The 25,936-nt window shown below is 35.9% G+C and overlaps 1 protein-coding gene and 3 pseudogenes across 1 annotated transcript; 3 read left to right on the top strand and 1 right to left on the bottom strand.

The window, feature by feature from the left end:
• The first annotated feature begins 5,975 nt into the window (after positions 1 to 5,975).
• Positions 5,976 to 16,815, top strand: LOC125657470 (uncharacterized; annotated as a pseudogene).
• LOC125656676 (uncharacterized) lies at positions 16,631 to 19,233 on the bottom strand (annotated as a pseudogene).
• Positions 19,234 to 19,708: 475 nt separating this feature from the next.
• Positions 19,709 to 22,384, top strand: LOC125662986 (uncharacterized). Its single transcript, XM_048895319.2, has 2 exons — positions 19,709 to 19,787; positions 21,795 to 22,384. The coding sequence occupies exons 1-2, from the start codon at positions 19,709 to 19,711 to the stop codon at positions 22,382 to 22,384; spliced, it is 669 nt and encodes a 222-aa protein (XP_048751276.2).
• Positions 22,385 to 23,417: 1,033 nt separating this feature from the next.
• On the top strand, positions 23,418 to 24,426 carry LOC125661295 (uncharacterized; annotated as a pseudogene).
• Positions 24,427 to 25,936: the final 1,510 nt, after the last annotated feature.

Genomic DNA, 25,936 nt, shown 5'->3' with positions numbered 1-25,936 from the left:
TGGAAAAAATAAAGAAATGCCTAATACAGGATCTCTTTGATGTGCCATTTTACATTAATTTCTGCATTATGTCACGTTTCCCAGTAGAAACAGGAGAAAGATAACTGCATTCTTCCTGCTGACATCTTATATATAGCAATGATCCAAGTCCATACCGTTTTTCGTCCTCACAATGTCTTATGCGTTGTTAAATCTAGTGGTCTACCACACGCAGCACAACCTTTTTCCAAATTGTCCACTAGAATTCCAAGTTCCACAACTCGTCTCAAACAAATCATCTTCTCATGCTCTTCTTCCGATTCCTCACTCTCTGATGCATCAGATGGATACGTGTCTTCATTTCCTAGGCATTCTTGTGAATTATCACCAGACGAACAATTTTTTCTTGATTCATCCAACTTCTCCTCGATCACCACGTTGTTATTGGCATCAACATTCACTATCTTACGTCCAAAGGATAATGCATAACCTTTCTTAGCATTCTGTAACCTTTGATGACGTTTTTTACTAATACTTTTTCCTGAATGATTCTGGCATCACAATTGTTTACATTGTTTACTGACCCCCTTTCCTGCTCTTAAAACACAGAAGAGTTCCAAACAACTATAAATGAGAAAACCAAAACCAACCAAAGTATTTTTTTACCATGGGAACTCTTCAGTGCTAAAGGTAGAAAAATTTGTTTATATCATCTGGCCTTAAACTTAATCAATAGGAGAGGACAAAATACCACAGTTAACAAGACCGCCATGTAGCCCACTATTTAAAAGGCAGACGTTGAACCCGCCGATATTGAGTGTATTCCTTCCTGTATTCGTAAATGTATACCTGAACAAAATATAACAGTTCGCCCACGAGATAAACCATGGTATGATTCGATGATGCGAAAACAACATTAACAGAATTTGAGATCGACTTCGCAATTAAGCATTAAAAAACCACTCTGACTGGTCCGCGTATAAAAAAGTTACAATATGACAAAACATGCAATATAAAACTATTACGACTTACTACTTAGACGTTTCAAGTGAAAACATTAATAAGTTGCATAGGAAGTTAATGAAAAAGTAACGCCGCGGTGGTCTAGAGGTTAGAGCGTTCACCCCGCATGCGGAAGGTCTGTGTTCGAATCACGGTCGCGACAGACTCAATCGTTAAAACAGGTAGTGACAGTTCCATCGCCAAACGCTCGGCATCATGTGTAAATGTCACGGGTCCTCGGAGATGACACTGGAAGCGAATTTCCCGTCACAGTAGATGAACCCCCATTGCTTAGAGGTCGTGAGCGCCGAGCAATGATCTACATTTGAAGTCCTTCACCGGTGTTGGTGACGTCTCCATATGAGTGAAACATTCTCAAGAGAAACGTTAAACAAGATACAATCATTCAAATGAAATGCCTCCAATACAAACTAGATGCTGTCATAAGACAGTAAAACCCACACCTAATTGTTTGCCTTTGAATATACTCTCCATCCAAATGGCATATCCAGAGGGAATTTCCGAGGATTGGCCCCTCCCACCCCCATTCTGAGGGACATTTTTGTGGTTTTTCAATATGATACTGCTATATTTATAGGGAATTATTTTAATGTACAATTTACATAAAAGATTAACTGGCACTGGGTGTTACACGTGTTTTTATCGAATCATTTTTGAATAACACCCCTCCCCCATCTACACGCTGGATCCTATAATTAATTTGTGTAACTAGCAAAGAAGCCACAGTGTGATTTTGCTAAGTCGTTGTATCCTAAGTGCCTAAAGGGGGCGAAGAAGAACAAGGTACGGTTTAGCCAAAATCTGCCCTGACAAGAAAATTCACCAAAATATTAAATCTGGTATTTGAGAATGTGCCATTTATGAATATGACCATTGTTATTCTTAATCTACCATAGCAGCTGTTATATATTCAACGGAATATTCTATATTAAACTATCGACGTCACCAACTTTGACGTACATCTGCAATATTCGAGAATTCTCCCCAAGGGATGTTCTTGGTAGGAAAATAAAAACTGTATCACGCATAGAATTATTCATTTTTAATAAATTTGAAATTATTGGTTCTTGTACTGATTTGAATGGGTATTAAATGTAAATTGAAACCACATCAGATATGCCGCGCAGAACAAGAACTGCAGGTATTCGCAGAAAACTTTTCTGGTCCAGAAATATAATGGCCCGAACACGAAATTAAAGAAATATTGATACACTGGTAACAGCGATTTCTTATTTATGTCTCCAAATCTCTTTATTGTGGCGGATTCTAAGAACAAAATATGTTTATATTTATTAGAGTCTTGCGTGCATTTGAGAGAGAAAAAAAGATGACGATATCAAAAGTAGCTCACACTCAAATCACATAATTTCAAACAAAGTTTGGGTAATAACCAATGTAGTATTTCACGAACCGGAACACAATGCAATTCATCGGTATTTGTTTTAATTGGCATACGCAATATTCCATGAAATTTGATGATAAAACATCATAAATGTAGACTCTCGATATCATACGCTTGGTATTTGGAGCAAAATGTCATTTTATAGGTATGCTCAGGAAAAAAACCGCAGGTTTTTTTTTCTGAGAAACTAGAAACACAACTTCAGAGGGGAGATAATCATGAAACGGTCGCGGAAATCAGTGGTATAACATTCACTCCGTAACCGGGACGTAGTGAGTTTGAACCCAATGCCGAAAGCTATCAAAATAAAGCACGTACTCAATATACCAAATCTTCAAAACATCACTTCATTCATCGTTTAAGCTTAAATTTTCCCTACTGTAGACCGTTTCGACTGCCTACCATGAGAGAGAGAGAGAGAGAGAGAGAGAGAGAGAGAGAGGGGGGGGGGATTGTCAATAAATCGAATTTCTTTACCATTCTAAAGAAAGAAAGCGCATTGACAATAACACTGACGGGGCTGATAGTACTTCCATTTTAAAACATATAACGGATAGGTAGTTGTTATTAGAGGATTTTAATCATAAAGAAAATTATCGGAAGTGAAGGGGGCTATGAAACCAGCTGGTAAGCAATATATGTATTTTTAATCGTCAAATATCTCTCATGGGGTACGGAAAGTGGAAGATTGAATTACAAGCCTTGTTATATATCATAAATCAGTGGGATATGGCGTTGTTTAAAACGTGGATAAATTAGTGTTCTCTGGTATTTAAGCTTCCTGAAACATATAAATTGTGAATTTAAAAAAGAGACAACTTAGATCGGAGAGAAATAGTTATTCGTTGTTGGAATTCCCTCCATTGCAGCTACATTGTAGCACTCTCGGGCGATAACATATACAATGTACGCTAGTGTTTTTGCAGCTAACGCGCATACCTGGGCGCAATAGCGTGGCATTCTGGGATTTAAATTGAAGAATGACCTCGGATTTTCTTTTACAGTTAAATTCCTGATGATGAAATTTGTTTACACAAGTAATAAAAATGTGTAAAAACAATTGTTAAAACAAATATGGCGAATGGTTCAATGCTATAACACACAATCAGTATACAATAATGGTACAATGTTACAACACACAATCAGTATACAAGAATGGTACAATGCTACAACACACAATCAATAAACAAGAATGGTACAATGCTACAACACAAAATCAGTAAACAAGAATGGTACAATGCTACAACACACACTCAGTATACAATAATGGCACAATGCTACAACACACAATCAGTATACAAGAATGTTACAATGCTACAACACACAATCAGTATACAAGAATGGTACAATGCTACAACACACAATCAATATACAAGAATGGTACAATGCTACAACACACAATCAGTATACAAGAATGGTACAATGCTACAACACACAATCAGTATACAAGAATGGTACAATGCTACACCACAAAATCAGTAGATAAAAATGGCACAATGGTACAACACACAATCAGTATACAAGAATGGTACAATGCTACAACACACAATCAGTAGACAAGAATGGTACACTGCTATAGCACACAATCAGTAGACAAGAATGGTACAATGCTACAACACACAATCAGTATACAAGAACGGTCCAGTGCCACAACACACAATCAGTATACAATAAGGGTACAATGCTACAACTCACAATCAGTAGATAAGAATGGCACAATGCAACAACACACAATCAGTATAGAAGAATGGCAAAATGCTACAACACACAATCTGTATACAAGAATGGTACAGTGGTACAACACACAATCAGTATACAAGAATGGTACAATGCTACAACACACAATCAGTATACAAGAATGGTACAATGCTACTACACACAATCAATATACAAGAATGGTACAATGCTACAACACACAATCAGTATACAAGAATCGTACAATGCTACACCACAAAATCAGTAGATAAAAATGGAGCAATGGTACAACACACAATCAGTATACAAGAATGGTACAATGCTACAATACACAATCAGTAGATAAGAATGGCACAATGCTACAACACACAATCAGTATACAAGAATGGCACAATGCTACAACACACAATCAGTATACAAGAATGGCAAAATGCTAATACACACAATCAGTATACAATAATGGTACAATGCTACAACACACAATCAGTATACAAGAATGGTACAATGCTACACCACAAAATCAGTAGATAAAAATGGAGCAATGGTACAGCACACAATCAGTATACAAGAATGGTACAATGCTACAACACACAATCTGTATACAAGAATGGTACAATGCTACACCACACAATCAGTATACAAGAATTGTATAATGGTACAACACACAATCAGTATACAAGAATGGCAAAATGTTACAACACACAATCTGTATACAAGAATGGTACAATGCTACAACACACAATCAGTATACAATAATTGTATAATGCTACAACACATAATCAGTATACAAGAATGGTACAATGCTACAACACACAATCAGTATACAAGAATGGTACAATGCTACAACACACAATCAGTATACAAGAATGGTACAATGTTATAACACACAATCAGTATACAAGAATGGTACAATGCTACAACACACAATCAGTATACAAGAACGGTCCAATGCCACAACTCACAATCAGTAGATAAGAATGGCACAATGCAACAACACACAATCAGTATACAAGAATGGCAAAATGCTACAACACAGAATCAGTATACAAGAATGGTACAATGTTACAACACACAATCAGTATACAAGAATGGTACAATGGTACAACACACAATCAGTATAGAAGAATGGTACAATGTTACAACACACAATCAGTATAGAAGAATGGCACAATGCTACAACACACAATCAGTATACAAGAATGGTAAAATGTTACAACACGCAATCAGTATTCAAGAATGGTACAATGCTACAACACACAATCAGTATAGAAGAATGGCAAAATGCTACAACACACAATATGTATACAATAATGGTACAATGCTACAACACACAATCAGTATACAATAATGGAACAATGCTACAACACACAATCAGTATACAAGAACGCTACAATGCCAAAACACACAATCAGTATACAATAATGGTACAATGCTACAACACACAATCAGTAGACAAGAATGGTACAATGATACAACACACAATCAGTATATAAGAATGGTACAATGCTACAACACACAATCAGTATACAATAATGGAACAATGCTGCAACACACACTCAGTATATAAGAATGGTTCAATGCTACAACACACAATCAGTAGACAAGAATGTTACAATGCTTTTCATTAATTAAATTGCAAAACTTAGAGATATAAAAAAAAACAATCAACATTGTACTAAATTCTACAAATTTCATATGGAAGCACTGGAACGAATTTATTTGGACGCGATTTCTGAACATGCTACTCTATTAAAGTTCAGTAATGATCTTCTTTAACTTCACTTTTCATTAATGATCTTCTTTAACTTCACTTTTCATTAATGATCTTCTTTAACTTCACTTTTCATTAATGATTTTCTTTTAACTTCACTTTTCAGACAAAAGATGAACCCTGCCAAGAGGATGAAAGCAGAATAATTCCAGGGTGTTATTTAAAAACTTTTCTAACATTCCTGTGGAATGTATCGCATAAACAGGTTAAAAATGACCGTATTTTAGATCTTCATGGAAATTCTGGAATGAGAGTTTGCATAAGTATGCAATTTTACAATTGAAAATTTGACAAATTCTTTTTTCTTTTCAACCAGTATTCAACATGAACAACATTTTTATTTTATAACTTGATGTTCCTAGAGTGAAGATTAGGAACATGTTTAAAATCTGTTTCTTGTTTTTATTATCATTACTCTTCCTAGGTACATTTTTCCTCTGTCCGTGTTTTTTGGAAGATGCCCATCTAACTGGAAGGAATCATTTTTAGGTTTATTAGTTATGTAGTTTAATGAGGGTCTTTTTGCGCTCGCAGGCATGCGTTTCTGCATTTTTAAGAAATATTCTTGATATATGTGTAACTTTTATATTTTTTCATGAAAAGCCTTCAAACTTGTAATATACATGTGTAAAGATCTCTAAGGAGTCTGCACAAACTAGCATTTATACATGCACATGTCCTTTGTCTGATTGCCTCTGACAACCAAAAATCGCAGCTGATTGTCTCCAGCAAAAATCGCAACCGGTTGGTTCAAACAAAAATGATGACTTTCTTTTATCACAAATTACTTTGAAATGTAAATACATCTACTATATGGAAATGCTTGCAAAAATGCATATGGAAATGCTTGAAAAAATGCACATGGTTGAGTGCTGCTATTTGATTGGGTGAAACTTTTAATACCTTTAACTTCCTTACTTCTCAACAAAACAGGATCAAATTGGAAATTATTTACATAAGTGCAACGGGTGCCTATACTATGCTACTATTAAAATGAATGCTAGGACATGCATGCACATAAGCTATGTTATCATTGATACTTTATAGGTTGTAACTCTTGTTTTAAATGCAATATCTCGAAACTATGTATATGCATAAAAATATAAAGTGACAAATCTTGAAAATGCATGCGAACCGATGTGCTGAAATCTGATTGACTAAAATTGTAAATTATAATGTCCTTGGTTTTTAACAAAAGAAGACCAAACATAGAAAGTATGTAAAAACATGGTATCTTCAGAAATTTAGGACATCCATGCCTGTGTGCTAAATTTTAATGTGTAACTGTAATTCTTCCAAAAGTTTAACTACAACTCTTTAATGTCAGATGTACATGGAAATGTCCAAAATCATATGCATAGGTGTACAGGCATTAAAATTTGATTGGCTTTTGTTCAATTTGATATACATTACTTATAACAGACACACAGAATAATTTAGAAATTAAGTTGGCTAATTCTATGAGTCTTACAAGGAACAAAGCACCAGCATTAAGGGAACATTTGTAACAGTCTCCGTTACAATTGGAACTAGTTTTACATTATGCATGGGATTGCGTTTATGACTCACACGGCCTCTCACCTCTGTCGGCGCGGGTTCGAATCCCATTCGGCAAACCTCGGCCGATTCCGGTACCCTACATCTAACCTCGGCTGTATGATGCAGAACTACTTTCCCCAGAAGAGAAAAAAAAATGGCGGCCCCCATGACTGACATTACACCGGTAAAATCATTGTACGTTTCACCAGATATTCAAGCTTGTTTGTTGTGTAAAAAGTCATTGACTAAACGGTTACACTGCTTAGCGAAGTTTAAGTCAACAAAACATAATTATGTTAGAATTATTGAACAGTTTACTGGACTTGTACTTGAAATTGCTTTGTTGAATGAAATGTATGTATGCGAAACATGTATAAATAAGTGTCAAGTGTCTATGGATTTCAAGAGGACGTGTGTTGACAATATCCAACAGTTTGAAAATTTACATAGACGATATAAACGCCTATCGAAAACCCCACCTTCGTCATTAAAAGTTAAACATACAGTTGCTGACCAGTTACAGCGTTCTGTGGAGAAATTGAAACGGTAAGATCTGAATGGGGGTAGATCTCGACAAAAATTATTGTTTGAATCATCCATTGACACTCATACATCAGCTAAATCGAGTGTAACATCCACTTTGGACCGTACTCTGCCATGTACAGGTTCTACATTGGACCAACCTTTGTCAACTTCTTGCTCCACGTTGGACCAACCTTTGTTAACTACAGGGTTTACTTTGGACCAACCTTTGTCAACTACAGGCTCTACGTTGGAACAGCCTTTGTCAACCACAGATTCTATGTTGGACCAAGCTTTAATTGGTGAGTTAAGACTACATATGATGCACATTTTCATGCAAATGAACTAATTAAAATGCATAGATAAGATGATGCTTTTACATAAAAGTATTTTACAAAGCTCTGCACTGATAGTATGTTACATCTTGAACTAAATGTTCATTATGATGGATCCAGTCCACAAAAGGTGAAGGTCACAAGTATGAAATGCAGTGCATGTAGGAAATTCACATGCCTCACTTCAGTTGACAATGATAAAAAACAGTTGACATGATACTTGTTGGGTATAATGATAAAAGTTGAATGTCTAAATTTTACAGTGATGTGCATCAAGGTGTATTTCAAGCATAAGTAATGCATAGAAATGTGTATTGAAATGGGAGGTAATTTGGTTTGTTTACACTTTTTAAGTCGGCTGACAGCTATTCTCAGGACATGACGTCAGATGCTTATTACTAACCAGGGATTACCCCATTGAATACCCCTAATTTTGGATATGAATATTTAGTTGACACATAACTCTATCATTTGGTCTGCAATATAAGAGAAAAAACTCTTTTTTTTAAAAAGTTACAAAATAAAACACAGGTTTTTTTCTATATAAGTCTATATGTAAGCTAATAGTGGTCCGGGTCTTGATGGCAAATTATGACGTCATTATTGTTTACAACTTGGAGAAGTAAACAGCTCTGGCACAAGGGAATATGCTACTTGGATAAATTTAAAGAAATGTGGTATTATGAGACAGATTATTCCATACATTAATCATATAAGTTCACAAATGTTGACAGTACAAAGTAAGATATTATTAGTGAATTTTGGTAAGTTATGCAGTAAAAAGGCTATGTGGGATACACGTTTGTCAAATTTTTTGATGAAATAGAATTTCATTAAGGATTTGTGCAGTTATTACGTTAATAATCTTACTATTCCATGATGCCTCATACCATATTCTTTAAAGAATTTTAAGCGCTTGTGCCATGACTTTCATTTTCATTGAATAAGTGATCATGTGACATCATTAGATGGCATACTGGAATGTGTTTTCATTCATATAAGAGTCAAACATACACATACACAATGTCTGCCAATATTGCACTATACTGTGAGAGCTAAATCTGTAGATGTTTAAGTTCAAAATTACTCATTTTTTTGTATTATATTTTTTAAGCTTTATTACTTTGCCTAAACTCAATGCATTGTTGACTACAGGCTCTACGCTGGACCAACCGTTGTCAACTAGGGGGTCTACTCTGGACCATACTTCCTATTGTAAGTGCAAAGCTGTGCAGAATGAAGTGGATGATGCTGATTGCGAGACTGACCTACATGATTTGATGAAACATTTTAACCAACAAACATTTTTGTCATCTACGATTACAAAATCAATAGAAAATGTATGTAGAGCTGGGAATAGCATTCTCTTTGTGAAAGACCCTGGTGAATTGATTAAGAAGAACTGGTTTAGAGAAGTTTCTATAGAGATGAGTGAAAAGTGTACAGAACTGTTCCAAATATTGTTTGCTGCTGTTGGTATGTTTTACTTTACTCTTAAGTATAAATGTAAATGTTCAATTATCAAGCTTAGTAGATGAAAAGGCCTGTATAGTATTGTATTATCATTATAGAAATAAATACATAAATATTCTTGTTTCGTAGGTGTCAGAGTTTCTCCTGAATCAAAACTAGCCACAATATGCACAATATATGGCATGATACTTCACTGCAGAAATGTTAAAGCATGTGCTATACAGTGCATTTACTCTGCCTTATGCTTAAGATATCATGCAGACAACAAGGTAAGGGTTTTAACCTCATTTGCACTTGCATGGTATTGTTACATTCAATAGATGTTATTGGGTTGTCAATATATTCATTTATCATGTAATTCATGTTATCAAAATTTTGATTTACCCAGCTACAGTGTATGGCATATCAATTTATTAAAGCTTGTCAGTTATTCTATCAAGTTTACATTTAATATGTTACCTAATATTTTATTAGCTCAAGTAAGCTTTTCTTATTGCCTTTTGTCCATCCTCCAACATGCTGGACCCCATCCTGTCATATGATCTTTAATCTTGAAAACAAAAGAGATTTTTACCCCCAAACTATGTTTTATCTTGCTTCTTAAGTCCAGGCAAATTAAGAGGAAGGGCCATTGGGGTCATGCTGTACTTCATCTCATATAGGGTTTTATGTTGCAAAAACTATCAAGATCCAAAGTCCATAGATTTTCTTGTTTTTTGTGTCCATGCAGACAAATTAACTGATTTGCATAAGAAGGGTCCTTGGATTATGCCAAACCAAGCCATGCTTTTTTTTGGGGGGGGGGGGTGACCACACCTTAAAACTTTAATATTTATTTTTGTTGTTTCTTTTGTCATGACTGGTTCAATATTACACATTGATTAGAAGGCCCTTGGAGTACTACTGTCTCAGTCAATAATCTTTTTCTTCCATATACAGTTTGATAAAAAAAAAAACAAGAGGCCCAAGGGCCTAGAATCGCTCTTCTGATAAATTGTACAACCCCACCATTTCTATTCTTAGCCTCTTAGTATTCTAAATCTTTAGTTAAATCCTAATAGTTAAAAAAAGGTAGGTCAATGTGACCTACTTTTTGGTTTACACATTTTGAGAACCCAAGAAATATCAACTGACAAAGTTTGATGATTTTAAGCCAATTAGTATCTGAATATTGAAATATAGCTGTCAAATTCCAATTGTAGGTCATGGTGACCTACTTTTTGGTCAGCGAACTCCGAACATGCAAGACCCATCAACTGACAAAGTTTGATGACTGTAGGTCAAATAGTATCTGAAATATATAAATATAGCCGTCAAATTCCAAAAGTAGGTCAAGGTGACCTACTTTTTGTCAACACCCTTTGAACATGCAAGACGCATCAACTGACAAAGTTTGATGACTGTAGGTCAAATAGTATCTGAAATATATAAATATAGGTGTCCAATTCCAAAAGTAGGTCAAGTAGACCTACTTTTTGGTCGAAACCCTTCGAACATGCAAGACCCATCAACTGACAAAGTTTGATGACTGTAGGTCAAATAGTATTTGAAATATATAAATATAGCCGTCAAATTCCAAAAGTAGGTCAAGGTGACCTACTTTTTGGTCGACACACTCCGTTGACTCAAGATGCATCAACTGTCAAAGTTTGATGATTGTAGGTCAATTAGTGACTGAAATATATAAATATAACTGTCAAATCCCAAAAGTAGGTCACAGTGACCTACTTTTTGGTCAATACACTCCGAAGACTCAAGATGCATCAACTGACAAAGTTTGATGATTGTAGGTCAAATAGTGTCTGAAATATAGTAATTTAGCTGTCAAATACCAAAAGTAGGTCACGGTGACCTACTTTTTGGTCGACACAAACCGAAGACTGAAGACGCATCAACTGACAAAGTTTGATGATCCTAGGTTTTACAGTGCCCAAAATATGCATCTAAAATTGAAAATGTGAAATTTGAATATCTGCAAAATTCAAAAAGTAGGTCACTGTGACCTACTTTTTTTATAAATATGTTTTAAGGCCTCAAGATGCATCAACTTACAAGATTTGATGATTCTAAACCTCTCGGTATTTGAAATAACAACTTAAAATATATCTATAAATGATAAGCCATAAAATTCAGAAAGTAGGTCACGGTGACCTATTTTTCAGTTGATGCATTTCAAGGTCCCATGATCCACCAATTGACAAGTTTTGATGATCATAGGCTTCAAAGTGTCCAAGATATGCATCAAAATTAATTTTAAAATAAATACCTGCAAAATTCAAAAAGTAGGTCACCGTGACCTACTTTTGGGACAACTTGACACAAGGTCCTAAGATGCATCAACTGTCAAAATTTGATGATCCTAGTCCTTATAATGACTAAAATATCTAAGATTTAAGGAATTAAAATTTTTTTAAATTTAGGTCAACTTTGAAGTGACCTTGAGACCACGCCCTTTGCCCCAGGGTAATGCCTTGAACAATTTTTAATCTACAACATATCCTCATCCTTATGTGTAAGTTTGGTGATAATCTGCCCAGTGGTTCTTGAGAAGAAGATTTTTTAGCAACCACTACTTTTGTTTGTATTTTCCTGATTATCTCCCCTTGTTAAAGGGTCACATCCCTCTATTTAGTATGTATGAAAGCCCTTGGGCCAATGATACCCTGTAACAAATTTGAAAAAAATTGGCCAAGGGGTTCTTGAGTTATAGCCCTTTTTCTAAAAAGTTTACGCACACCGCACAAATGGCCATAGCATTAGCTCTTTGAGCCTTTGGCTCAGAAGAGCTAAAAAGGAACACTCCTCACCCTAGAGTTATAAATAATCACTTCTATAGCATTTGTCATGTTATTTGATTCTTTCATTGTTTACTGATTTTATCTGATGTTGTTTTTGTTTTAAATTACGTATTTCTTGTTTTTTGTTTCACTAACCTTTTTTCTTACTAATGAATATTTTGATTTCTCAGAAGGCACATACATGGCACAGTAGTAAAATCATTTTCGCAAGAGATGTGGTGAAGTCAACTCTTCCTTACAACAATGGTTTGTAAAATCATATCCTGATATTAAGTCAAAAAAATGAATTAAATAGTGTCTCAGAGCACTTAAGAAGTATAAATGAACAGTCTTATGTGCAGGTACACAAAAGCTGCATGTGTTCAAGACTGAAGAGTGAACAAGTGTACCTAATATTTATATTGTTAAGATTATTAAAAATGTCTTAATAAATGCAAAATTTTCATTTAATATTCAATCACTTGAATAATGTATTGCAGAAAGCAATTGTAGATATTAGTATATAAAAAATCTTATTGAGTGTGAAATATCTTTCAGATACTGAAACGCCTGAATCAGGTGCATATTACTCTGTCTCGTGAAACAAAGAGAAACATTTTAAATGATTTCGGGGAATATTCAACATTGAAAATCATTCAAGGTATCGCTGAAGGAAAAGATGGGAAATTGAATGGCGACAATTTAGATCTCTATGTTACTACTAATGATATTCGTATGGACAATAAGAACAAAGATTACCACTTCTTTGCAACTGATTTAACTTTTGATAGAGTTGATAGTACAAATCTTGATGACTCAAAGCCTGTCAATATCACATATAAAAACTTTGTACCATCACCAAATGAAATCTCCAAGTATAAGGAATCATTGAAAACTCTTCTTGGAAGGATCCTGTGCGAATACATAGACCACTTCAGTTGGATGAAAACAGTTACACCAACACATATTCCCCATGATCATGAAAATGCCATGTCCAAGAAATCTGACGTCTTTCTTCTACCTGTCTTGCTTAAGAATGAAACATCATTATCTGATTGCATTCATATCTTGAATTCTTATGAACAGCAACTGACATTTTGGTACACAAAGGCTGGAAGAGGTGTGTTTGTGTTTTGTAACTTTGATATAGCTCAGATAGTAAGCTTAACAAAAACAAAACCTGTATCCTATTTAATGTTATCTTTTTAAGATTTCTTAGATGAAAGAAATTATAGTGACCTAATTATCTTTGATTTCATAGTTTCAAGTTAAAAATAAATAATGTTTATTTTTTTCTAACGTAAACTGACATGGAATGCAGACTTCACACAAGAACAAAATCTCTCTATTATTTATGAGGTCTAAGTGACTTGTTCAAACACTCTAAGTACAGAAAGACTAGATCACCTAGATCCCATGATTGTGGAAATGTTTCACACATTAATGGATCTATTACAGGTAGATAAAACAATTTAGAGTAGTTGGGCATTCTTTTTACTTTTATACTCTCCTCTTAAATAAACCCCTGCCTTTTGTTGAACATTTACAGTACGTTGTATTAGTTTCTCTTCATTTATTTTCAGAAAATGTATAAGCGTTTCTTCAACACCTCCAGTGGAAGAGACAAGGGAACTATTTACCATATGAAAGTCTTGGTGCAGAGGTCCAACGTCAATGGAAAAGTGAAATCTCGCTATGAAGTAAGTTGGTTATAAATAAGTACCTAGAAGATTTCAGTTTGAAAAACCTTTTTAATCAACTGTAAATTTATAATGCCAATTGCTTTTTTTATTCAGGCTCATGAGGACTTCATTTTAACGGCTGGATGTGCATACTTCCTGTCCTACATTTTACAATTTTTTGACATGAATGCATTGACAGATGAGCCCCAGCATCCATTACTTAGAAAGAATATGAAGATGATGCATAAACCAAAGAAGGAAGAAATTTTTTCTCAGCTGCTTGGAGAAGTAATTGACAAGTTGTTGTTGACATTCCCTGAAAAGGTATGCACCTGTATGTTATATAGTACAGTTTACATATATGTTTGCATGTGGTTTTAAATGCTCATATTCTTTTTTTAACAGCCACAGATTCCATTAACTGTGAATATCTTGGGAAACAACCTTGAAGTGAACAGCACACTAAATGAAAGAGGCTTGTTAAATTTTCAGCTGAAAATCAACAATACAAAGTATCTATTCAGACTTACACCTGAGCAAGTTAAACAAGGAGTGACCGTAACTGTGTCAAATCATGAGATTCCAGTCACAATTTCACTCTCTGAACACACAGATGAAGATACTGATGGTTTACAGAACTATGTGATGCAATTTCTGCAGTGGTATTTTATAATTTTGACCATGAAAGATGCCATCAAGGAGGGAGATTCCTGTAGAACAAACATTTCTCTGAAATTTTGCATACCCATATTCTTCAGTCACTCTGTGTTATCAAAGTATTTAGAAGAATGTATTGACTATATTTTAAAAACTGAAATCATGCTCTCTGAAAAGATGGCTTTGAAAGTCAAGTATGGTTCCTTTGTTAATCTGAGTGGCCGCAGAGGTGACAACAAAGCAGCCGATCTACAGAAAGAGAACGAAGTTTTAGTATTAAAGGAATTGATACAAGGACTAGGCTCCAATAAAACCGAAAAAGCAATAGTTACCATCACAAAAGCAGCACCCGTTGTACAAGATGTTGTGGGTAATTTTGACAGAATGCTTAATATTCGTGACTAAAAGACGCATCACAAGAAGCGCTCATTTCAGGAGAATGTGAACTGCATTCTTAAGGAACTTCTTCCTTTGAAAATTTGGGAGAGAACAAATGGAAGGAAATTGGAGAACTTTCAGAAAATAAAAGTTTCCCCTTTTATTGTAGACATAATTCATTTTAATAATGTAGTAATGAAAAAGGTAGAAAGACTGAAAAGAGGGATAATTATAATTATCCCTTCATCTGATTCAAGTGATGATGAATCCAACTCAGAATGATTACATGTAATTGTTTTCATAATTTGGCTAGTAATTGTTGTTTTTCTTTTCTCATTTCATCAATATTGGTCAAGGTCAAATGTAGACATGATATATGTTTGTATAACCTGTATGTGATTTCTTGAGTTTTTTTGTTTTACCTATGATTATTGACAATTATTGTATAAGTATCCATGCAGTGGATAGCAAAGGACAATCAGCTGTAGGCTAGTTGATAAATGTTTATGTTACATCACACTTTGTCATACAAATAGTGTATATGAAATGATAAGCTAGTTCCATATCTCTACTCAGAAAAAAGATCAACAATTCATGAAATACATCAAATGATGTAAATCAACCACAATTTTATGGAATGAGTCTGTCAGAACCTGCAATCGTCTTGCTTTTTTTAAATTAGCATATTTACAGCATCGTATTTTAAACAAGTGAAATCAATGTATTGAATGGCCTATCTTTTAGCGCAGAGAACAAATAATATACTCATTTCATGTATATTTAATAATTTATACTATCAGTTTTCTATTCTCTTATTTATCTGTCTGTGATTAGTGTGAATGTGTTTTATACAGGACCATGTCCACAATATAAACTAGCCATTTGATACTAATTGTGCTATCCTGTCTAATTGAAAAAATATATTATTAGATCACCTGAGTCATTCAGGTGACCTATTGCTATCTGTTTTTGTCCGTCGTCCGTTAACATTTGAACATTTTCAGCTTCTTCTCGGAAACTGCTTAATCAATTTCAACCAATTGTGGCATACAGCATCTATGAGTGAAGGGGAATAGAAATTGTCAATTCCATGGTCTCTGCTCCCCTGGGGTATGAGGGGTGGGGCTAAAACCATCAAAATTAGTACTATCTTTAAAAATCTTCTTCTTTACTCCTGGACATCAAGCAGTCTAATTTTTGGTATGATTGTAGTGAGCATTGAGCCCTCTACCAAAATTGTGAAATTCTTGGCCCCTGGGTCAGGGCACCTGGTGTCAGGGTGGGGCTCTATTGATCATATAGTGAAAATGCATTATCACTTTGAAAATCCTCTCTGCCCCTGAGTTTTCATTTGATATTTCTCTGGATCCTCTACAGTGTTGTGTTATTCTCAGGTGACTGTTAAGGCCCTTGGACCTCTTGTTATTGTTTAGAAACATGTTCTGCAAGTACATCATAGATATGAAATATACTGGTATTTGAAGGGAAACTTTTTAAATACATTTTTGACTGTTTTTGTATGATGTCAAGTAGGAAGAAAACCAAGGATGATAAAACTAATCAATAAAAAGTTCAACATGCTTATGTGAAGTTTTCAGATCTGTTGAGCAAGTGTTTTACAATTTGAACAGCAACTTATTTTCTCTCCTGAATGTACAGGACTATCAAACCCAAAGTAATTTACTAGCATAAGTCTTAAACAGCCACGATGTGTGCAATACTTTCGCATTTCATCTGTTATACCTTTCCTGTTTTTTGCAATGTCACTTTGATTGAAGTACATAATAGCCGTGGCTTCTTGTCCAAGACGTCCAGCCCGTCCAATTTCCTGGAGGTATTTTTCTAGTGTTGTGGGGGGTCTGCTGTGAATAATTCGAACGACACTGGGTGAATTAACGCCCATTCCCAGAGCAACTGTTGCAAAGACCAAACGCAGTTTAGGGTCAAGACTAGTAAGTTCTTGAAGTATAATCTTTTTCATAGACTCTGGATAGTCTTTGTGATATTGTGCAAAAAGTCTATTTTGAGGAATTTTTTCCCCCTCATATCCCAAGTCCTGAAGATTGTAGGCAGCATATTGGAAGAAATATCCAAGGGCTTCAAGATTATCTACATACATAATTGTTACAGGAAAAGAATGCCTTTTTCCTCTTAATTCTGAGATAACAGGTTCAATCAAGTCATCATATTTTTCAAATTCTTTAATGTTCGGAAGCCTGGTTCTTGTCTCCAAAAAGATGTTTGGCCGATCTACATTTTCAGTGATCACAACAGGATTTTTCAGATTAATATGTTTTGTAAGGGTAAGGACAGATTTTGGTGTTGCAGTTGCAGTTAAAAGTAAATGAAGTGCCTTTTCAAATACACAAACTACATCCCCAAGCTTCATAAAAGCAGGACGAAATTCTTCTCCCCTACAAAGAAATGAGTATAAAAATGATAATGGTCCAGTAAAGGATATATCTGTATTTCACAGGTTTCTCCATTTTAAAATTTTACTGTCGCTCAAGCGTGAACAGCATTTTCATATATCAATTACATTTTTTCATTTGACAAACATAACAAAATGTTGGGAGTAAACATATACAACATTTTCATTTATATTAATGCTTATTCACTTTTTCATGAATATAAACCTCTGCCTTCCTAGCAGACCCTTGTCAATAGTGGCAGAACTTCATGAAGTGTGGTGAAATTTACTGTGGCGCTAGATATTTTTCTGTGGCACAACTAAATTTACTATGGTGCTTTTACACAGTAAAAAAGCTCACGGAGAACCCTGTTAATGACTGATAAAATATTCTCTATTGTACATTATTTTAGTTAGAGTGATTTCGACTTTGCGGGGCCACTAGGCAATCTGCCCACTTTGCACCAGCCTTCATTTAAATGCCTAGGGAGGGAATTGAACCCTCGTACAAAGTCGAACCACGAGAGATAATAGTTAAGGAAGGTTAATCAAAATCTACAACACACAATAAAATGTGCAATGAGCTTTTAACATTAGTGTACACTTACGAGATAAAAGTAAATATAGTTTTAGGTAGTGCATACCTGTGAAGTAGATTTGTCAACTTGAAACCTTGCGTACAACATGTCAGTAATGCATTTGTGTCAGAAAATACTATGAATGTGAAGAAATATTCTGCTGAAATATATACAAAATTGAACATTTGAAAAATTTACCATTCAGAAATCATGTGGACTTCATCAATTACTACAGCACAAACAGTATCCTGATATAGTTTTGATCACAGCAGTTTGGCAAATCTAGTTTTCATTAATGCCTCTGGATGGGAGTAAATCAGATTGAACTCCCCTTTCTGTAATTTTTCAAATGGTACATCACTTTCAATAGTACAAGGTTGACTGGAATCATCTTCAAAGTTTTCCTCATCAGCATTTGTTTCATCAAAAGCAATGCCATGTGTGCCTACATGCAATGAGTTCATGTGTTATTTTTGAAAAAAAAAAAAAATTTATTGTAAACTTTTAAAAGGTAATGTCATGTAACTTTTAGACATTTCCACACAACAATAATTACGAAATGCATTATGGTAGTATATGCATGACCAAACTTCCAACACTGATTGACTTAAAACCACATATATGTGTATAATATATATATAGAGAGAGAGAGAGAGAGAGAGAGAGAGAGAGAGAGAGAGAGAGAGAGTTACATACCGGTGATGCTAATGGTGCATGCATTTATTCCTGCCTTTCTAAGAGAAAGAACTTGATCTTGCATAATAGAATTTAACGGACACACAACTATCACAATCATTGGTTTGTCTTTATTATGCAGGTAATGTGCAAACCACGGTAACATGTGAAAAATCACACTTTTTCCGTAACCTGTTGGCAATACGGATATACAGTCATTTCTTTCGTATACAGCTTTCAAAGTCTGCAGCTGTTTTTCTTTCAGTTTAAACGATTTTTCATATAAAATGGGACAATGCTGTACCGCAAACTGTAAACATCCATCAAAAGACGCCATTATAAAAACTTATTACTGTTGCGTCAGATTTTCCGATTGAGTAAACAGGCGACCGCATCGCAAAAGCCCAGCGTAGTGGGATATTACATTCTATCATACAGCCGAGGTTAGATGTAGGGTACCGGAATCGGCCGAGGTTTGCCGAATGTTCGAATCCCGCTCGTGCCGGTAAGTGAGAAAGTTCCCAGTTTACTTTCGGAAGGTCGGTGGAGATCTCTTCCCAGATACATTGTACCTGGGTTCTCTCTTCCACCAATAAAAACTGGGCGCCACCATATAACTGAAAAATTGTTGAGTGTGGCAGAAAACATCAAAACAAACAAAAACACTCAGAAGTTTCAATCAGTTATCATTTTCGTTTGAAAGGTACTCTTGAAAATTAGATATTTATTGTTTTTCTTATGCCTGGCTGCAACTTGAACTTTGACAGTATTTTTATGCCCTGTCATGAATACAAGATTTGCTACACGTAGCCATGTCCCCCACCGCCGCAAAAAAGTTAAAGCACAAAAGTTCCATGACTCCTGTAATTTTTGCCGAATCAAATGACGGTTGTACTTGCACGTCGTTGTAGAGACAGAGAAGGGCGTTGCGATCGATAAAGTCTCAGACGATCTTCGTACTCTTCTGGCAATCTTCCGAAACTGTCGTAAAATTCACATTCGTCGGCGTTGTCTAACCAGTGAGCGACCCAATGCGTCCCCTTCTTGTCGGTGGGGTCCGTGTTGCAGACGAAAGCCGACGGAAACTGTCGAACACGTGCAGACAGTGTGTCGGAGGCAAACACCCCTCGAAAGTTAAGTTTCAACCCCGGCAACGTCTCTGCCAGATGTAGTACCTGAACCGTATCCATGTCTACATCAGTCGTATCTCTGGCTTGATCGACGAGGAACAACCCCGGATATTCACGGAAGGCCGGGGCACTCACGGTCTATGCAGTGGGCGAGGCGAATCGAGCGTACACTCCGACGTTGGCCTGATGGACCAGGTTTATATACCCCTCGTCCAAGTCGTTGGGGTCAAGGTCGAAGGCATAAATGGCATAGCCTTTGGAAAACTGGTCGCGGTCGATGATCAGGCCGTCGTCCTTGTACCATTTTTCGGAAGCTTGATACAGGTTACAGAGTGCGGTGACGTAATTTCCATCGTCGCCAGAGTGCGGTGACGTAATTTCCATCGTCGCCAAAGTCCATTTTCAGGGGGCGGACGGGCGTGGGTTCTCCGTTGACGGTCACGACGATTTCGGACAGATTGAGGTTTTGAAAGTTGAAAGGATTTCCCTCGTAGCTGCCGTTGACGGCCGACTGTTTCACGAAGGCCACGTACATCTTAAAGGACACATCTCGTGTTTTCAAAGTATACAGAATTATATACATTTTGTCTTCCTTATGCTTATAGAAATTTATTGTAATAGTTCGTTCGCTGAAGTATTGCGATAATTAGCCACAATACGGACTTAAATCTAAGCCCCGATTTCAAAAAAACCTAGTTAATTAGATAGGTAGTCACGTGATACAGTGACATCATATGCGACCTTCGTCGATCAACTTGTAAAAGTAGTGTTAGATATATTTAAAAACTCGGGGTTTAGGGGCCTAATTTATTTACCATCGATAACATTTATTTCGATGTTGACAAATTTCCCCGAGTCTTATATCTTTTAGCCACCAGTGCATACAAATAGCGACCCAAATATAGCAAGGAAAGCGAGTATGAAATCTGCATAAATTTGCGAGTAAATGTTTCCATGGTATCACTGTCTAAACACAATTTGGTAATGCCATTTCTGTAAACAACTGTAATTAGCGTTGTTGTTTTTCTAAAATAAACAGTTAAATTATTATTAAATTTATTTTTGTAGAATTTTTGGCTATATTTAGCTCTAAAACTTCAGTTATTTCGGATTTCAAACATTTCGGTTGAGCATCACTGAAGAGACATTATTTGTCTAAATCCGCATCTGGTGCATCAAAATTGGTACCGTACAAGTTTTACATAGGCCTAAATTATGATACGATTATGTATCATTGACAACTAGGCCTACTGTCACGGGTGCATTTCGAAAATAATAATAATGATCAAACTTATTATGAAAATCACAATACTTTTAAATTATTTTATTCAAGCAATTTTATTAATCATTATTTTGTTATCTACACGTACATTGTTACTTAGGAAGTGGGAGCGCGGTGTGATGTTGTTGTAAACACGTACGCGTTCCTTAAAAAAATGAAAGCATTATAATTCAATTCAAAGTTGGGAAATATTATATTTTATTATTTATAATTGAAAGTTCAATTATCTTTTATCTTTAAATTTCTTTTTTTAAACTACCAGTTGGTAGACACTGCTAGCAAAGTTCTGCCTATATGTTGTTACAAGGTGAAGGTCAGTTGTTGAGAGTGTGTATTGAAATTGAGAGAAGAACGGAAATCATATGCCATAGGCCTATATGTAACAGTGCGTAACTTCGATAGAACCATTTTTTCGCAGTTTATCTACGTCTTTGTCCAAGTGCTTGTTTGAAAAAGTACATGGACAAATTCTACTGGGGGTTTTTTTTTTTGGCAAAGTCGTTGTGCCAACAAAAAATATTCACGTCTTGTTCCTCATACCGTATTGTGCGCGGACAGGGACTGAAAATGTGGATTTGGATCCAGGTACATTCAATATCACTTTCAGAGGCAAAGGAGGACTGAAATCGAGGAGATGTGATTCGAGCTCCGAACTTCTATGTTTTGACATTGTCCCTGATATTGTGTTTTTGCAAATCGGCGAGAATGATATTGCTGCAACTACGAACAGTAAGAAATTAGCTGAGGATATAATTTCAATCACACAATATCTTTGTGATGGAGTCGGGGTCAGATTAGTCATCATTGGCCAGTTGATTCGCCGCATGCAATTTGCGTCATGTAGATACTTCAATATCACGGTGATAGAGACGAATAAACATTTGAAACAGCTAAGTGACCCCCTGTGTAGTATCCATTACTGGAGACATAGAGGGTTTTGGAATGACCTACATTATCTCGGCCCAGATGGTGTCCATCTGCTCTGTACCCCCGACGAGGACGAGCCCATGCGAACATATCGCCGCAGTATCAGGAATGCGGTAATACTGCTTTCAAAACTTATAAAGCCAGTATAATCTATAATCATGATAATGTTTGCCTTACATTTGTTCAAAATTTCGGACATCTAGACAATTTTAATTTCACTTTGGTAGTGCACATATACACTATTACATTGAAATTCATACTGTACTCATTGAAGCAAGTTATAGAGATGTACAGACATATTTTTCAGAGTAGCTATGTAGGAAACAAACACTTGATTCTACACATAATCAAAACAGATAATAGAATATCTAGTAGTCAACGTATGTTGTTATGGCCCTATGTATACATCTGATATGTAAAGTAAGGCATTTAATGTTGCCTTATATTTATAGGTCCGTGTTAATCAGTTTATCCAATGAATGATTGATTTGAATGTATTAGGAGTCATAAGTAACTTTGTTATTTACATGTGTGGTAGGTCAGAGTTAATTTGGGGATCAGAGTTACCCTCTTAGTTTGCGAGTTTCAACATGTATTAGGAGTCTGAGCTACTGTTATTTACATGTTTCAAGATGTATTGGGATTTGGAGTTACTGTTATTTTACATGTTTGTGTGGGTCAGATTTACCCAGATATTTGGGGATAAGAGTTATCCTTGTTGTTAGAATTGCAACATGCAATTAGGAGTCAGAGTTACTCTGTTACTTACGTGTTGGTGTGGGTCAGAGTTACCCAGTTTGGTTGGAGACAATTAACCTAAATATTTGGTCTAATTTGAACATGTTTTTTTTATTAAGGAGTCAAGGTACTCTGGTCAAAGTTTTCTTATAGGTTCTTAGGATGATTTCAACATGTAATAGTAGGTAGAGCTATTTGTCACTGGAACATATTTGTGGGATGTGCTCTGTTTTTGTTTTAATGTACATGTACATGTAAGTCAAAATTTTCTCATAAAACTGTGTCAGTATTGTGTCATCTCTTGAAATGACCATTTTATCTATATGTAGAATTTACACATTCTTTATGGTTCTTGGTATAGATTTATCTAGCTTGCATTGTTGTGAAAAGTTTCCTAGTCTGTTACAGTTGATGTTATTCCTTATTATCTTTTCCTCAGGAACAATGCCACCAAAGAAAAGAAATAGGAAAGGCGATTCCCCGGTGGGAGAGCAGTCCAACTCCCCTGTTGCCATGAACGCAAGAAAAAGGCGAAAACAAACAACCCATCAAGAGCAAGACACCGTGACACAGAGTGCAATGCCGAACATTGACTATGCTTTACTGGCAAAACACATTCTCGAACAACCAACAGTGCCAGCCAGTGAAACTAGACTTGCTGAGGCAAACCTGGTAAGTCAAGAGGGAGTAACAGCACCTACCAATCTTGTCACAGAACCAGAATCCACCAGTGGGCTACTGAACCTGCAACAAATTCAAGTTCTACTGATGGTACTCTACAAGCTAGTGCCATGGTCCAAGCTTCTGCACTTGGAGTCCTTCTGAACAATGTTTTCACAGGTGAGCCAGCAGGCAATTTGTTGACTTGGAATTGCTTTTACCCAACTCAACTGAAGAGCCCCTTTCCATTATGGTAAAATCTGGTAAAATTGAACTTCAACAAGCATCAACAAATAAAAGCCCAATTACAATCCATCAGTGGACAGATCCTTCTCTGATATTTATCAACATATATTTGCAAAAATTCCCTCAAGAGGCAAGCAATCTGTTAAAATACATGTATCAAATTCGTGAAATAAGCAAGCTCCATGGTGATCAAGCTTGGAGGAATTATGATGAGTCATTTAAGAGAATAAGAGAGACATCTCTATTACCATGGGAAAGAGTAGTAACAGAATTAAGGTTAAAGGCAGCATCTATGGGGATTAGGTCTCCAAACAAATCGCAAGGGAGTTTTGGAAAACGTCAGCCCTTTCGTCCCAGATATTGCTTTGCATATAACAAAGGGCAAAAGTGTATATCCCACCCGTGTAAATTTTCCCATACCTGCCAAGACTGTAACGGTCCCCACCCACAATTACAGTGCACAAGCATACGGTCTAACTCCACCTCCTCAATCAGAACTGACAATGGCCCTTCGAACACCAGTAAACCCAGTAAGTCTCAAAAATGAATTAGAAGGTTATGACAAACAACAATTAAATTTTCTAGTTTCAGGCTTAACATCTGGTTTTCGATTAGGATGTGTAAAAACTCCTTCCATTCACCTTCCTCACAATCACAAATCAACCCATGAACACCCAGAATTTGTTGAAGACTACATTAATTCGGGCTTAAATAGATAAAGAATTTCAGGCCCATTTCCGCAGCTGCCATTAATACATTTTAAGACTTCTCCTCTAGGGGTGGTTCCTAAATCTGAACCAAACAAATTTCGGATCATTCATGATCTTTCTTTTCCATCCCAGGATTCAGTAAATTCAAACATTCCTAAAGATTTTCGGAAGTTCATTATGATTCAGTTGACACTGTAGTTTCACTTGTACGTCAGTTTGGGGAAGGTTGTCTTATGGCTAAATCTGATATTAAGGATGCTTTTCGTATTATACCAGTGAGCCCTGGTGATTATCACCTTTTGGGATTTACATGGCAAGGTCAATTTTATTATGAACGATGTTTGCCTATGGGGGCTAGCAGCTCTTGTCAAATATTCGAGCAGTTAAGTAGAGCTCTTCAATGGGTAATGTTGAACAAACTGAATGCTGCGGGCATGTCTCATATGTTGGATGATTTTTCTTCTTCATTGGACCCCCCCCCCAACTCGGAAAAATGCAAAAATGATTTGGAGAACTTTTTGGCCTTAGTGGCAGAATTAACATTCCAATGAATATGGAAATAACCTTCTGGCAAGTGACATGCATTACTATTTATGGTATTGAAGTAGATTCCATCGATATGAATGCGAGGGAGGTAGCGCCATTCTTAGAACAACAAGCAACGGTCATTCCTTCACAGCTATTACAGTTTGACCTCAGCCACTTGTTCGATCCTGGTGGCAGCTTTATCCCCCTCTGCACGATCTTCATATAGAAATTCTTGGGATCTTTTCCTCACTTACAGAAATGATCCAGTGTCTCTACCATTACTTACCATAAACATTTGTAACTTCATTGGTTTTCTGTTTGAAAAACAGTACAGTTCTAGTAGCATTGCTTCGCATATATCAGCATTACGTTATGTACACAAAATTGTAAATATGCCTGATCCAACTCTAACTTTTATTGTTCGTAAATTACTGAAAGGTTGTCACATGCTACTAACCCTCTCAGGATGTTAGATTACCAATAACAAAAAATATAATGCACAAAAGTTTGGCTGCAATAGTCTTTACTGTTCCACAAGCGTTAAATCGGGTCCTTTTGCAAACTCTTTTTCTTTTATGTTTTAATGCTTTTTTACGCTTAGGGGAAGTTATCTCAAAAACCCTAGCTGATAAGGATAAAGTACTTCAAGTACAGGACATTACTTTCTCTGGAGATGAGTGCAATCCTTCAACTCTTCAAAATGTTCTTAGACATCATAAATCACAAACGAAAAATGAACCCATCACTATATCTATTCAAGCCAGTCCAAATTCTCATTTTTGTCCAGTGCATTATCTTCATAGGTATAAAGCAGTATTT

The sequence above is a fragment of the Ostrea edulis genome, chromosome 8 (assembly GCF_947568905.1).
Source record: "Ostrea edulis chromosome 8, xbOstEdul1.1, whole genome shotgun sequence".
In the NCBI taxonomy this organism is placed as follows: Eukaryota; Metazoa; Mollusca; class Bivalvia; order Ostreida; family Ostreidae; genus Ostrea; species Ostrea edulis.
The sequence above is the reverse complement of the archived record's forward strand: the minus strand, read 5'-3'. Positions and strand labels throughout refer to the sequence as shown.

Coding starts and splice junctions, on each gene's coding strand:
- LOC125662986 (XM_048895319.2), top strand. CDS start 19,709: ATGTCCCCCACCGCCGCAAAAAAGTTAAAGCACAAAAGTTCCATGACT. Junction 19,788..21,794: donor TGCCGAATCAAATGACGGTT/GTACTTGCACGT, acceptor TGGGGGTTTTTT/TTTTTGGCAAAGTCGTTGTG.